A 14,423-nucleotide genomic window follows, 5' to 3' on the forward strand; every position below is an offset into this window, starting at 1 on the left:
CACTGCAGTACAAGTCCTTTTCACCTCATACCTCAAGCAGAAGCTTGCTGGTTGGTTTCTCTGTCACAAGTTTCTCCCTACTCTAGTCCATCTTCCACTCTGCTCTCTGAGAGATCTTCCTAAATTCAGATGATGTCACCCCACCTCATTTAATACACTCTAGTGGTTCCCCATCACATCCAAGATTAAATATAAAATCCTCTGATATTCAAAGCCTTTTATAACTTGCCCTCCTCTCACCTTTCCAATTTCCTTATTACATACTCTTCTATTCAGTGACACTGGCCCCCTTGCTATCCCTCCAAGATATTCTATCTTCTGACTTTAAGTTCTACCCCATACTTGGAAAATTCTACCTACATGCCTCCTTCTCCCGTCCTTTCTGGTTTTCTTCAAGTCCCAGCTAAAATCTCACCTTCTATAGCAAGCCCTTCCTGATTCCCCCCCCCCCCTTAATTCTAGTACCTTCCTTAATTCTAGTACCTACAATAACTGTAGCTTCCATGATCACTTAACCAAGGCAAACTCTAACTGTAGTTGTGCAAAAGGGGGTTGTTTGGTTCTGCTTTCCTCAGCCTGTTGGTGGATGGGGATAGCAGTCTAGAGGAAGGCTGCCATGCCCAGTGTCTAGTAATTGGGGGCCACCTTCTCTTCCAACCCTGCAGGGCTAAGTACCAGGCAGTATTCTCTCCCAGCCAAATGGCCTCTGCAGCCAGACTACTGCCTCCATCTCTTCTCCCAGAGTGTTTTTGTTTTGTTTCGTTTGACACTGGTGAATAAAGTCTAAGCTATAGCTCTTGCTAACTTAGATTCTCTTTTATCATTGTGTAACAACTTCCCAATTTCAAAATTAAGCTTTAACTTGAACTCACCCAAATAAAAATGTTTAGAGGAGAAATATGAAGGAGAAAATGGCCATATAGTATGATATGCACCTTTACCTCCCTCCTCTTCCCTAACCAATCTCCCTGAAACTTTCTTTCCATGATTTGTTGCTGGTCTTAAATGCACTGAACAAGTTGGCAAGATAATGTAAATCAATCCAAGTCATCACTTATACTTCAATATTTTAAAAATCTGTAATTTTGAGTGTGTAGGTCCTCTATCAAGGCAGATCAAAACTCCTACCCTTTTGTGGTCTTTGTTTGAAGCTTTGGCAGAATTTTAAAAATTCTACTGTTGATAGTTATAAACCTCTATTCTATTGTTGATAGTTACAAACCTCTCAGAACTTAATAAAGCTTGTTTTCAGAGAACAGATGTGCTGTTTCTGGATGCATAAGCAAAACTATATTTGCAGAACCTTCCAGAGCTTGCACTTTGCAAGCATGACTATCTCTACCCCATGAGGCTTAAGAATAAGACTTAAGTAGCAATCACTTCTCTACAAATGAATTTTCATGTGTGATGGCCAACACAATATCAAATTAGTATGCTCTCTGTCCCAAAGTCCATTGGTATGAAAGTCTTTCCTTATTGGTGGAAATGAAGGGCCTATCCTCCATGAGGGTCCGTGGAGTTGGTGGGAGGTAGAGACCTCCACATTTCAGAACTCTTTAGAGGCAGTCCCCTTTGGGACTGGCCAAGTTTCAAGTCTTTGAGGATCAAGTCCTTTCAGTCACTTCTGGCTTTCAGCTTCAAGAAGGAAGATAGAAAAGACCACCTGTACTTCAAGTTGTGGAAGGAACAGATTCTGGAAACATATGAGTGGAGCTAGCAGTCTCTATTATGTCCTTACCTTGAGCTTGCTACACTAGAGACTTTGGGGAATTATCTTGAGTGAGATTAAAAACACTCTTGGTTGAACTGAGTTATCTCACTCCCAATGGGAAAGTCCCTTTACTCTGAATAGTGTTATATATATTATTCTCTGTTTCCCTAAAGGACGAATATTTAAAGAGCAGATTTATATATCCTTCTAACCTGGTACTTCTGGTCTCTGAGGATGGCAGAGTGGTGACCTCTAGTCCCAACCTTTTGCTTCCCTTCCTGGAAGGAATTAAAGTTGGGGGAGAAGAGATTAGAGATGTCTTTTCTTCCTACTTTGAGCCACATGGCAGCCCCCTATACATGTGGGGCTTACTTATCTGCTACATTACAATATCATTTTCTTCAATTTCTCTTCTACGTTTCTACTCCTCCCTCTACTGCGTACATACTGATATTTGTAAAAATTAAGGCGGACCTGTGACATTCATCTCTCCATAAATTAGGGACTGGACCTGTAATTTCATTTGTAAGGGTGAGGAAACCGCTACCAATGCAGGTCAGCATCTACTCTACAATTTATAATCTTAGTTTCCTAGAACACTGAGAAATTAAGTAACATGCAGAGCCATGAAGCCAGTATGAATCACTAGAGGGAGCAAACTCAGCTCTTCTTGGCTTGGAGGCCAATTCTCTATCCATTGTACCACATTATCTATCACTCATGCAATTTTATAATCACACTGCCTGGGTCTCAAAAAAACAAGTCAAAGTTAGGGAAATGATTCATTCACAAGTAGCATCTATTTAAATTACTTTGTTTCTGAAACTAAAGGTTTTGGGAAAGGATAAAATCTCCCAGTTTTTGTTTTGTTTTATTTTAATGCACAGAGGAATTACTTTAACATGTTTTCCTTTAAGGATAGACTCATTTGTCCCCTCCTGAAACCAAACCAAAGCAAACCAAACCATAGCTCCAGAAAAGACAGCATTGCATATTCTAAAAAGTGCTTCCAGGCAGAAGCGGTCTTGTGTAAAACAACTCTTTTAGAATCAGAGGAAATAAGTTCAAATACCAGCTCTGTTACTTCCTTTCTATGCGACCCTAGGCATGTATGACACCACTTTGACCCTCAGTTTCAACATCTGAAAAAAAGGGGGGTTGGATCGGGTCTCTCAAGTCAATTTCAGTTTAAATTCTACAATCCCCGGGCTTGCACATAACCGGCCCCAAAGGAATGAATAAGGAAGAGGGCGTTTCAGCTCGGCTTATGGACGATTATATTAGGCTATGCTCCCGTTTCTGCAGCCCTCGAGCCCGCGTGGTGCATTCCCAGGGTTTCGAGGCAGGGCAACCCTTCGGTATGGCTGCCCAGACTAAGTGCCTACTCTGCGCCGCCTGAAGGCAAATGCTTGGGATGGGCTGGAAAAGATGCAAAGGATGACTAGGACTAACACCTCGACAAAGTCCAATATGCTAATCAACTAATGCAAGGCACCCCAAGTCGCCGGGGAGAGCATGGGGGCGCAAAGAGACGCATGAAAACATCAGGAGGGACAAAAACGTGGCTACCGCGCACGCGCAAAATGTACTTCATCACTCTTGCCTCAGCGCCCCCTTCTGCCCCTACCACTTTGGGATCTGACAGAAGAACAGATGGACGGAAGCTACTCTCCTACGCGACGTGGACACTCTCGTTCTTCCTCCGTGCCTTCTACGTAGACAGTGACGCGACTCAACACCTCCAACTCTTCTTCGAGTTCCCACCCTGCAACTTTCCAGTACCCAAGATGGCCACGGAGAGGATGGGCCCTGTCAGAAGCCTATCACAGGCTAGGCTCTGACCTTTGCCCCGCCCCGCTCCTCCGGCGCCGGTGGCGGATTGCTTCCGCGCATGCGCAAAGGAGACGGGGGAGGGGGGTGGGAGGAGAGACTTCGACCCACGGTGTAGCCAGTTCCGCCTCCGTAGCTGCTTTAACCTCTGCTTCATCCCTTTGCCACCCCTAGAGCTGGGTTTCCATCGTTACCTGCGCGAGGGGACCGGGAGGCAGGACCGGCAGCAGCGCGCTCCCAGAGTGCTCGGTCCGGGCTGTTCCCCTCCCGCGGGCAGGTGGCCGGGTCGGCGGGAGAGGCCCTAAGCAGCGCCATGTCGGCTGGCGGCCCGTGCTCGGCGGGGCCCGGCGGGGTCTCCGGGGGTGCCTCCTGCGCCTCAGGGGTGCCCCCCGGGGGGGTGTCGATGTTCCGGTGGCTGGAGGTGCTGGAGAAGGAGTTTGACAAGGCCTTCGTGGACGTGGACCTACTCCTGGGTGAGATCGACCCGGACCAGGCGGACATCACTTACGAGGGACGCCAGAAGATGACCAGCCTGAGCTCCTGCTTCGCGCAGCTCTGCCACAAAGCACAGACCGTGTCCCAGATTAATCACAAGCTAGAGGTGAGCCGGGGGAGAGGGAGGGAAGAAGTGGGGAGAGCGGGAGGGGGAGATGCTACTCGGGGCTCTTCATTGGTCCCTGGGGCTCCCGGGCGAGGAGGCGGCGACCTGCCTACCTGGAGCCCTGGGGGGCTTCACCTTGGCGTGGGGGAGGGGAGGCGAGACTGAGGAAGAAGCCTGGGGGCGTCCACCAAAGCACTCCTAGCTTCTAGAAATCATAACTACAGGTTAGCCCCTTTCCACCGCGAAAAGGAAACCTCATTCGAAGAATCACAGCTCATTTTCTGGACCCTGGGACTTAGCATCAGGGTGAGGTCTTAGTTCTGTTCCCTACCCCCCCCCCCCATCCCAACATTTGAGGTTCTTCTGTAAGATTAATGGATAGCAGGTTCTCTTGTAGATATACACTGTTGATTCTTTTTAGTGTTGGTAACACACCGGAGCTTTTTCGTCAGTACCTGAACTGTTCAGTGGAATTTGATCAGATCTGTTGATACGAATTAGTGTGGAGAGGGAATCGCTTTCCTTAATTAAAGATAGTAAAGTGTTTTTCTTCATAGATGGGTTTAGTTCTTAAGTTACCTCAGTTGTTTGGAATGGCCCTTCGGCCCTGGGTTTTATTTGTGAACTATTACGTACCTTTTCCGATCCCCCTTATTACTTTACTTCCAAGATTATTTCTAATTCATCGTGTAGATAGTTTGTCCCCAGAAATCTTAGTGCAGTTAAAAGCTTTACTAGCTTTTTCAAGTCTTAGTGCATTTTCTAGTTACCAAACCTTTAGTAGCTTAAAACTGCACAAAAATTTTGGGGACATCCATGTATCTCTTTTCTGTATAACTATTGGAATGTTGTTTCCCCTGTTACATTTCCTAAGTTCCTTGAGAATAGGGAATTTTTTTTTAGCCATTCCTTGTATTTCCAGTGTTTAACCGATCGCTTGGCACATAGTAGGTGTTTATCAATTGGTATATCACCTACCTTATTTACTTGACTTGTCCTAATTCTCAAAAGCTAGATTCAGGGTAAGTAAAAAAATGCTCAAACCTTGATCTTGTGACTTTCTAGGGGCAAAAATATTTACACAATATCACACGTACAAAATAATTCAAATTAGAACATTGTCGCAGTGCTATAGAGTTAACAGATAAGAGTGTTTCATGAAGGAACATTTCCACTTTAGGTTTTACAAGCAAAGATTTAGCCCTGCCCTTTTAAATTAGAAAAAGATGGGGGAGGGGAATGTTGAAATTAGGAGGGAGGGATTAGGTGGGAAGAAATATGGTAATAGCTTTCAGTTCTACAGTAATAATGTTACAGGTAAAAGTAATTATGATACATTTTTTATTAAGAAATTATAACTATTGCTCCAGACATTTGGGTTCTTACTTGTCACATAATTTGGGTGATTTCGTATTAAAGGGTCAGGTTCTGTGTTTTAGTAATTGATAAATCTTAAAAGAAAAATTGTGTACTTAATCTTTGGTTAGCCCACTATTGCATTCTGAGATTTTCATCTCGAAGGTTTCTCCTGAATTTTCATTGACAGCTTATCCCTTCCCAAAAAATATGGTAGGAAACTGGTGGTGAAAATGCCTCTTTTAATTCTTGGGTTTTATTTAATGTTTTATTGGTGGGTTCCTTTGTGTAATTCAACAAATATTTTGTAAGTTTCTCTTTTTGGCAGTTGCATTTGGGTGTGTATCTGATATTGTTTTGTGGGTGGTAGTTATGATCCTGTATTATAACAGAAAGGAATCCCTGAATTTTTTACTCCAGTGTAGGGCTATCTTAAGAATAAACATCTTTTTATATACAGATTTTAATTAATTTTAAAAATTTGGATAACCAAACACTTAAACTGTGATAGCTTAAATGTCAAATTAAGAAGCTAATTTTGTAGAAGAGATCATTTTGTGAGTAGGAGGTGGTTTTCAGTTACCTTCATCTTTATCCATTCCAAATGAATGTTAAAAGTAGTCATAAATTATTCAAACTTCAGGTTCTTTTGTAGAAGGCTGTATTTTTTTTTTTTTAAGCAATGGGGCTTAAGTAACTTGCTCAAAGTTACAAGGCCAGTTATTTCTGGGTGTGGTGCTAAGTATCTGAGCCCGGATTTGATCCCCAGGTCATCCCAACACTGGGGCCAGTGCTCTTACTTGCTGAGCCACCTGGCTGCCCCTAAGCAATTGGGGTTAAGTAATTTGCTCAAGGTTACATGGCCAGGTGTGTCTGGGTGGGTGCTCTTACTTGCTGTGCTACCTGGCCGCCCCAGAAGGCTGTATTTTTTAATGTAAAAATAAAATAACACTTCTTTCTTGAATCTTTTTTCACATTTGTTCTACTACTACAAATGTTGGCAATCCTTGTTTTAGATGAAGTCCATAGTAAATGGAAGAAAAATAGGCTTTCGTCTTTGGGTTGGATATATTTGGAAAAAGTTGCCCAACTCTTTTGAAATATTAGCAAATCTTACAAGTTTAACAAATTATGCAGTTTTCATTTAATAGGAACTCTTAGTTGTGTACGAAGAGAAGAAAAAAGAGTCACTATCAGCAAGTTCCTTTCAGAGTTTACCACAAGGTAGCTATTGCATTTCCAGTCTTCTGAATACTTAGAAAATAATTAGCCTCAGACTTTGATGCATACTTTCTGTTCCTCATAGGACATGGTTTTTAAGCGCATCACTATTCTAGCTGGGTTTTTCTGGATACTCTCCAACTTATTAATGTCTTTTTAAAAATGATGTGCACAAGAATGAACATAGTATTCCAGATATGGTCTGAGTATTGCTGATTGTGGTGGGATTTATATTTATGTTTGATTACCTCCCTTGTTCAGGACACTATATATCTATTAATGCAGCTTAAGATTTCCCTAGTTTTATTTGTGGGGGGATGGGTGGACTGGTCATTTTGTTGGCTCATATAGAACTTTTAATTAATTAAAACCCCATAGGTCTTTTTCACATAAATTGCTTTTAAATCTGGGGATAAGGGAGCAGAGAGAGGGAGGGAAACTAAATGTAGGACTTTAAAACTTCAGAAAGTTGGGGGAGATGGGTAATTTTTTAATGACTTTCTCATTGAAAATTTGATTGTCAAGGTTTTTAGGATATTGTCTTAGTCTGATTAACTTGGTAGAAACTGAAACTTGCCATTAAGAAAAAAGATAGACTATAACTGATGTTGCAGTTTTTTTCAGAGACATGGTATGAAATTCCTTGGGGAATTTTCTTATCATAACTCTGTCAGTATCTGTTTATTAAGTGCATACTAATTTCCAGGTATTCTAGGCACTGGAATTACAAAAAAGGCAAAAAAATAAACCCGGCCCTCAAGAAGCTCATAATCAAAAGGAATAGACAGTTTACAGATAATCATGTAAAAACAAGCTATATATAGGATGAGAAGGAAATAATTAGAATTAAGAAGGATTAGGAAAAGCTTCTGGGAGAAGGTAGGATTTTAGTTGGAACAGTGAAGAAAGCCAGGAGATGGAAATGATGAGGAAGATCATTGCAGGTGTAGAGGACAGCCAGAGGAAATAACCTGGAACCAAGAAATGGAGTGTCTTGTTAGAGGTATAACAAAGAGGCCAGTATCACTGAATTGAAGAGGATGTGGAGAGGGGTGTGAGGTGTAAGATGACTAGAAAAATAGTGTGGGACTAGGTTATAAAGGGCTTTTAAACACTAAGCAGTTTTTTTTTTATAGTTGATCCTGGAGGCAATAGGGAGCCACTGGAATTTATGAGAATGACTTGGTTAAATCTGCATTTTAGCAAAATCACTTTTGGCGGCTGAATTTAGGATGTGCTGGGCTAATATTGAGACTAGTGGCAGCAGACCATCCAGCAGGGTACAGCAGTAGTGTGAGGTGATGAGGACCTACACCAGAAAGGAAGCAGTATCAGAGCAAGAGACAGAGGGGTGTGTAGTGGGGGAGGTGGGTGGATGGCTGTGTGTATTTGAGAGCTATTGCAAAGGTGAAATTAGATCTTGGCAGCAGATTGGATATGGGAGGTGAGAGACACACTGTCTAGGAGTAGAGGATGACACCTAGGTTGTGAACTTGGGGTATCGGGTAGATGTTAATGCCTTCAGTAGTAATAGGGAAGTTTGGAAGGGACAGGTTTTAGGAAGAAAGAAAATAAATTCTGTTTTGGATATGTTGAGTTTGATTTTTATGGTATATCTAGTTCAAGATTTCTGAAAGGTAGTTAAGAGATAGAAGACTGGAGGTTAACAGAGATATTTGGACAGGATAAGTATTTTGAGAATCATGAGCATTGTTGTTCTTGAGTTGATGCAGTCATGTCATACTCTTTGTGACCCCATTTGGGGTGGTCTTGACAAAGATACTAGAGTAATTTGCCATTTCCTTCTCTAACTCACATTACAGATGAGGAAACTGAGGCAAACAGGGTTAAGTGACTTGCCCTGGATCACACAGTAAGTGTCTGAGGCAGGATTTGAACTCAGGTCTCTCTGACTCTAGACCTGACATTCTAGCCACTGCCCCACCTAGTTGCCCCACTAAATATAGAGATGGTAACTAAACCCACAGGAGCCCATAAAAAAACCCAAGTGAAGTAGTATGGAGGCTAAAGAGAAGAGGACCCAGGAAAGAGCCCTTTGGGACACTTACAGTTAGTGTGCATGACCTGGATGATGAGGAACCAGCAAAGGAGACGAAGGAGGAATCAGAGAGGTAGGAGGAGACTCACAGAGTGTCGTCCTGAAAACCTAGAAAGAAGAGAGTATCAAGGAGAAGAGGGTAATTGATAATTTCAGAGGTCAAGAAGAATGAGGATTGAGGAAAAGATTATTAATATCTAACTTAAATTGCCCAATTGTTTTGGTGTTAATAACCTACCAGAAGTGAGAAGTTTTCCAAAGGTTTCAGTGGAATTGAAAGCTCTTGGATAAATAATTTATTTTATCTTTGTCTCAGTTTCCATATCTATAAAAATGAGAGTAGACCTAGGTCCTTAAGATTCTTCTACTTGAAGAATTTCATGGTTCTATGACTATGAGAAGTCCTGTGGCATAGTGTTGGACTTTCATTGGTAAAATGGGGATAAATAATTAGCACATACCTCACAAGGTTGCTGAGAAATTCAGTGCAGATAATTGGCTCTGCAGTATAAAGCACTTTGCAAACCTTAAAGCCCAGTAGAAATATTATTACTTTATATTATTCATATTCATATGCAGTATTTATTTACCTTGTATTTTAATTATATTTATAAATATTAATTATCTTGATCTCATTTTATAATGGATTTTAGGTAGAAATAGTTGGAAAACAAGTCACCATCATGCTATTATTCTTTTGTGTTTAATATTCTGTGAATTTCTGCACAGTAGATAAAATGACTGACTTTTATAATTAAATAAAAATATTAAGATATAAGCACATCTACTGTAAGCTCACTGAAAGCATCTTTGGGACACCTCCAGTAGCAAATAGAACAATAGCAATAACATATACCTATCTCACATGTTTTTTATTTCTTCCATGTGTAATTTGGCAATTTTGAATATTTAATATAGAGATTGATTTTAAATCATTGTTCTTAAATTTTTATGGATTAGTGTTATCTGTGAGCAGTAGTTCTGTCTGTAGTGATGTGCTGTTCCAGCAGAGTTTATTTGTTGAACTCTCAGGTATATTTGAGGGATTGCATTAATTGTATGGTAATTTGTCATTTATTAATTTATAAGGGTAGTAGTGAACTTATGGTGGATAATTCTAGCCACCTGATAATGCAGAGATGCTAAAATTTGCAGGTTTCAGTGATTTGTTGCAACTTCTACCACTTCATTCTGTAATCTGTATTAATCAATAAAACTGTGCTCTTTAAAGATAACCTTTCTGAAATATCTAGTGGCTAGGAAGAATTGTCATCGTAAACTCTTATTCTTTTAACAAATGTGCATAACTCAACCATTTATATCAAGATATTATTGGTTATATTCATATGGATATTGTACTTATGGAGCACCTTTTGGTTCTTTGCTTTTGGACCTTCCTATTATAAACCACTTTTGATTACTAATGGAATATAGACAGCTACATGGTGCAGTGGATAGTGCCTAGAGTCAGAAAGATTTGTTTTCCTGAGTTCAAATCTAGCCTCAGGCACTTTCTAGCTGTGTGACTCTGGACAAGTCATTTAACTTTGCCTCAGTTCCTCATCTGGAAAATGAGCTGGAGAAGGAAATGGCAAACCATTCCAGTATTTTTGCCAAGAAAACCTCAAATGGGGTTGTAGATAGTCAGATACAACTGAAAACCAACTGAATGGCAATAAAATGGAATATACCCATTACCAGTCTTTACTGTTGAAGTGAAGTGAGATCTCTTTGTTCTAAAATATTTCTATAAATTTTTAATCTGTTTTTCGTGTGCTCTGAGAATATCAGTCTTTTTTTTTTAAAGGAAGCATTAATCTCCCTTTAGCTTCATTGGAGTAATAATTATAAGCCCAGTATTTTGTTAATGCTGTATAGATTTTTGTGTGGATACTTTCTAGCACTGTTCTAGTTCATTTTACCCAGTCAAAAATATATTAAGACCAGTGTTGCTTAGGTATTAATTTTGGACTTATGTTAGCCCGTCAGTCCCTTTGACATACTCATTCTCACTCAGTTTTTCATGTTCTTAGTGTGTTGGAAAAGTCAAATGTGGTCTTCATTTGATGGTTCATTCTTTTTTTTTTTAAAGCATTCGGGTTAAGTAACTTGCTCAAGGTTACACGGCCAGTTATTTCTGGGTGTGGTGCTGAGTATCTGAGCCCGGATTTGATCCACATGTCATCCCAACACTGGAGCCGGTGCTCTTACTCGCTGTGCTACCTGGCTGCCCCTGATGGTTCATTCTGACCTCTCTCCTTTGGTATATACGAATTTTACATTTAATGAATCCAAATAACATTTTTATATTGTTTCCATAAGATGAAATAACTGTTTACTATGCTTTTCAGCAAAGTTATTTTCTTGTATATTTATAGTTTGGTTTTTTTTGAGTGATACAAGTTGTGAATACCTTGTATAAAAATACATAGCTTTGTAACTGATCTATTTTTGGAGATGTTGGTGTTCCCATGTTTTGGTAATTCATATAACACCTTAAGAAAAATGGGATAGACTTGCTTCAAAGAATAAACTTTGCTAGTAATTCATGCAGCATTTCAAAGTATTTGAATTAATAATTATTGCTCTTATTAAGACAAGTTGTTTTCCACTTTTGCAGAGGAGATAGAATTTGTCACTTCCCTCAGCGTAACTTCTGTCATGCATTATATTAATGGTATCCAAGCTCTCTTTGTTTTCAACTTCTTTTAAGTCATGTAGACCATAAATTTTCCATATCTTTCTTTTGGGGCTTCCTCTCATTTTTATGCTTCTATCTTATAGCTTTTGTTTCTTATTAAGTTATTCAGTTTGTTTTTGGTGTTGGCTTTGACTACATGTATTGCTTTAACCTTTTGACTTTCTCTTTAAAATTTTGAAAAATAAATTTGTATTGATACCTTTTTGTTTTTATATTAAGTTCTTATCTCATTGTATCTCTCCAGTAGAGCCATTCCTTATGTCAAAGAAAAAGAAAATGAAAAAAGAAAATTTGCCAAACTAATCATATCCAAAAAAAGTCTGACAACCACACCCATAATACCTCTGTAGTGAAGGGAGGTGTGTGACCTTCAGTTATTAAGTACATCAAGAATTCATTATATATTGTATGTTCTGGCTTCCATTATTCCACATTTTTTTTTACCTTTAATTAAATGATATGGTATTTTCTACTGTGTGTAACAGGTAGATATTTAGAAACTTTCTGAAAAGAAGCACATTTGGTATTAATCATTTCATTGATGGTGATGACCTCAGGGTATAGAACGAGACTTTTTTTTGACAGGGTCAATGTTGGAGGTTTTTTTCCCCTTTATTTTGCATATTTGTTACAAAGATTTCCTTTCTTTCTGCCAGTAGAAAGTGGAGGAGAGAAAAAATAGATATTAAATAGGTATATTTAAAATAGATATCAAATAGGCATATTAAAAATTATCTAGTCTGCCAGCCCCCTCTTTTATTTTTTTAAGTAAATGAGTTTTGTTTATAAAGTGAAAGATTTGCTATCGTGAAACTGTAGTATAATTCAATTCAGCATTTATTCAGTACACATTGTGTTTATGGTACAGTACCAAATGCCTTAGGATATGCAAAGGTGCCTTTAAAATTTGATAATGGAATTTGAAATTTTTATGAAGAGACTATTTTTTTTACTTCTAAAGTTGTATAGCTTGTTGGAAGTTTCATTTAGTGCGAATTGCATGCTTAGAGGTTTGGAAGAATTTTTTTTCACTTATTGACCCCACACATACCTTTTATTTAGGCTTTTCTGTACATGAAACACTTAAATATAATTTTGATAACCTTCAATTTACTCATGAGTTGTATTAGTTTGGCTTATAGCAAAATTCTCATCTAATTAAATCATTTCTCTCCTGTGGTCTTTTTTTCCTAGATCAGCTATGTTTTGTTCATGCTTAAAGCGTTATCAGTAAGTTAAATTATACTCTTCAAACCTGCTTCAAATTCCGTAAACACTTTGGGCAGATAATAAAGGTTTGCCAGCCTTTTGTGTAATTATGAAATATATTACTACAATTTCAAAACAACCCTTAATTTGGACAGTTTTCATAAGGGAAACCTAGGAACCTGAAAAATATAGAATATTTTTGAAATGTAAAGAAAACACAACCCCAGAATGTTTATTTTATTTTATTTTTGCCTTTTTGGAGGGCAGTTAAGGTTAAGTAACTTGCCCAAGGTTACATGGCTAGTTTTTTTGTGTGGGTGTTAAGTGTCTAGCTGCCCCTCCCAGAATGTTTTTTAATTCATTTCCCTTCCATATCTTAATGTTATATTTAAAGAGTTAGACTCCCTTCAGGAACTGCATGGTATGATAAGGACAGAAACCAAAGGCTGTGAAACTAGAGCAGCAACTGGTAAGAAATCAAAGTGAGAGGGCTTATGAAGAAATAAGGAAATGGAAGCTTTACTGGAATCAAATTTAAGTTTGCATTTCTGAAAATGTAGTAGAGAAATGTAATCTTAGGAAAACATCATTGGCACTTTACCTTTTATATTCATTACCGGTGACTTCTTACTGTAAACTAGTTTAGATGTGCTTTTTGCAGAGCAGATTATATTCCTGGGTGGTGCCCTAAATAACAGGGCTGGACTTGGAGTTAAGACCAGAGTTCAAATGGTGCCTCAGGCATTTACTTAGCTTTGTGACCTTGAACAAGGCCCTATCTCATTTTTTTTTTTTTAATTTTTCAAATGCTTTATTAACTTCTGATTTACATCATTAATTTCTGCCAGATTTTGAGTTACAAATTTTTTCCCCTACCCACCTCTCTCCCATATTTTCTCCCATATGCCTTTTGACTTTTCCAGTGGATCTCTATGCCCCAGTGCCTGTATATCTTATTTCCCAATCACATGTAAAAAAGTATTAGTAATAGGTGTGTGTGTGTGTGTGTGTGTATTTGAATATTTGATTTTAAAACTTTGAATTCCAGATTCATTCCCTTCCTCCCTTGTCATCCACCCTTACTGGGAAGATAAGCAGTTCAGTATAGGTTGTACATGTGTGGCTAATGCAAAACAATAACATAGTAGATAGATTGTAAAAGACTGACTATATTTCCCTCCCTCCTATCCCACCTCCCACTTGTTCTATTCTCTACTTTGATGATCCCGTCCCTTTTCAAAAATGGGTGCTTCCAACTTCCCTCCCCCCAGCTTGCCCTCCCTTCCATCACCCCCCCCACATCACCTTCCCCCCCTTACTCTCCTGGAGGGTGAGATACCTTATTTAGTGTGTATTTCATTCCCTCCTCAAGCCAAATTCAATGGGAATAAGGTTGACCCATTCCCTTTTGCCTTCCTATTCTTCCCCTGACCATTTTCCCTTGCCTCTTCTTTATGAGATAGTTTACCCCATTCTGTCTCTCCCCATCTCCTCTCATTATATTCCTCTCTCACCTCTTAATTTCACCTTTTAAATATCATCCCTTCCTGTTAAATTGCTTCTGTGCCCTTTATGTATACCTGTAAACATATATACACACATTCACATATGTATTCATATGACCATATACCCTCATATATACACATATATATACACACACATAGATATTTCTATTCCCTTCAACTACTGAGAAAAGTTTCATCAGTTACAATTATTATTTTTCCATGTAGGAATG

The 14,423-nt window shown here is 39.0% G+C and overlaps 1 protein-coding gene across 1 annotated transcript in view; it reads left to right on the plus strand.

Annotated features, from left to right (window-relative positions):
- The first annotated feature begins 3,587 nt into the window (after window positions 1-3,587).
- Window positions 3,588-14,423, plus strand: part of GOPC (golgi associated PDZ and coiled-coil motif containing) — a 44,847-nt gene continuing 34,011 nt past the window's right edge. The window contains exon 1 of the mRNA XM_069076977.1: window positions 3,588-4,142. Coding sequence (XP_068933078.1) covers window positions 3,855-4,142 — 288 coding nt within the window. The 5' untranslated portion in view covers window positions 3,588-3,854. The remainder of the gene's footprint in view (window positions 4,143-14,423) is intronic.

The sequence above is a fragment of the Petaurus breviceps genome, unplaced genomic scaffold (assembly GCF_028583685.1).
Source record: "Petaurus breviceps papuanus isolate PSGF00001 unplaced genomic scaffold, PetGlider_PUasm1.0 90977, whole genome shotgun sequence".
NCBI lineage: Eukaryota > Metazoa > Chordata > Mammalia > Diprotodontia > Petauridae > Petaurus > Petaurus breviceps.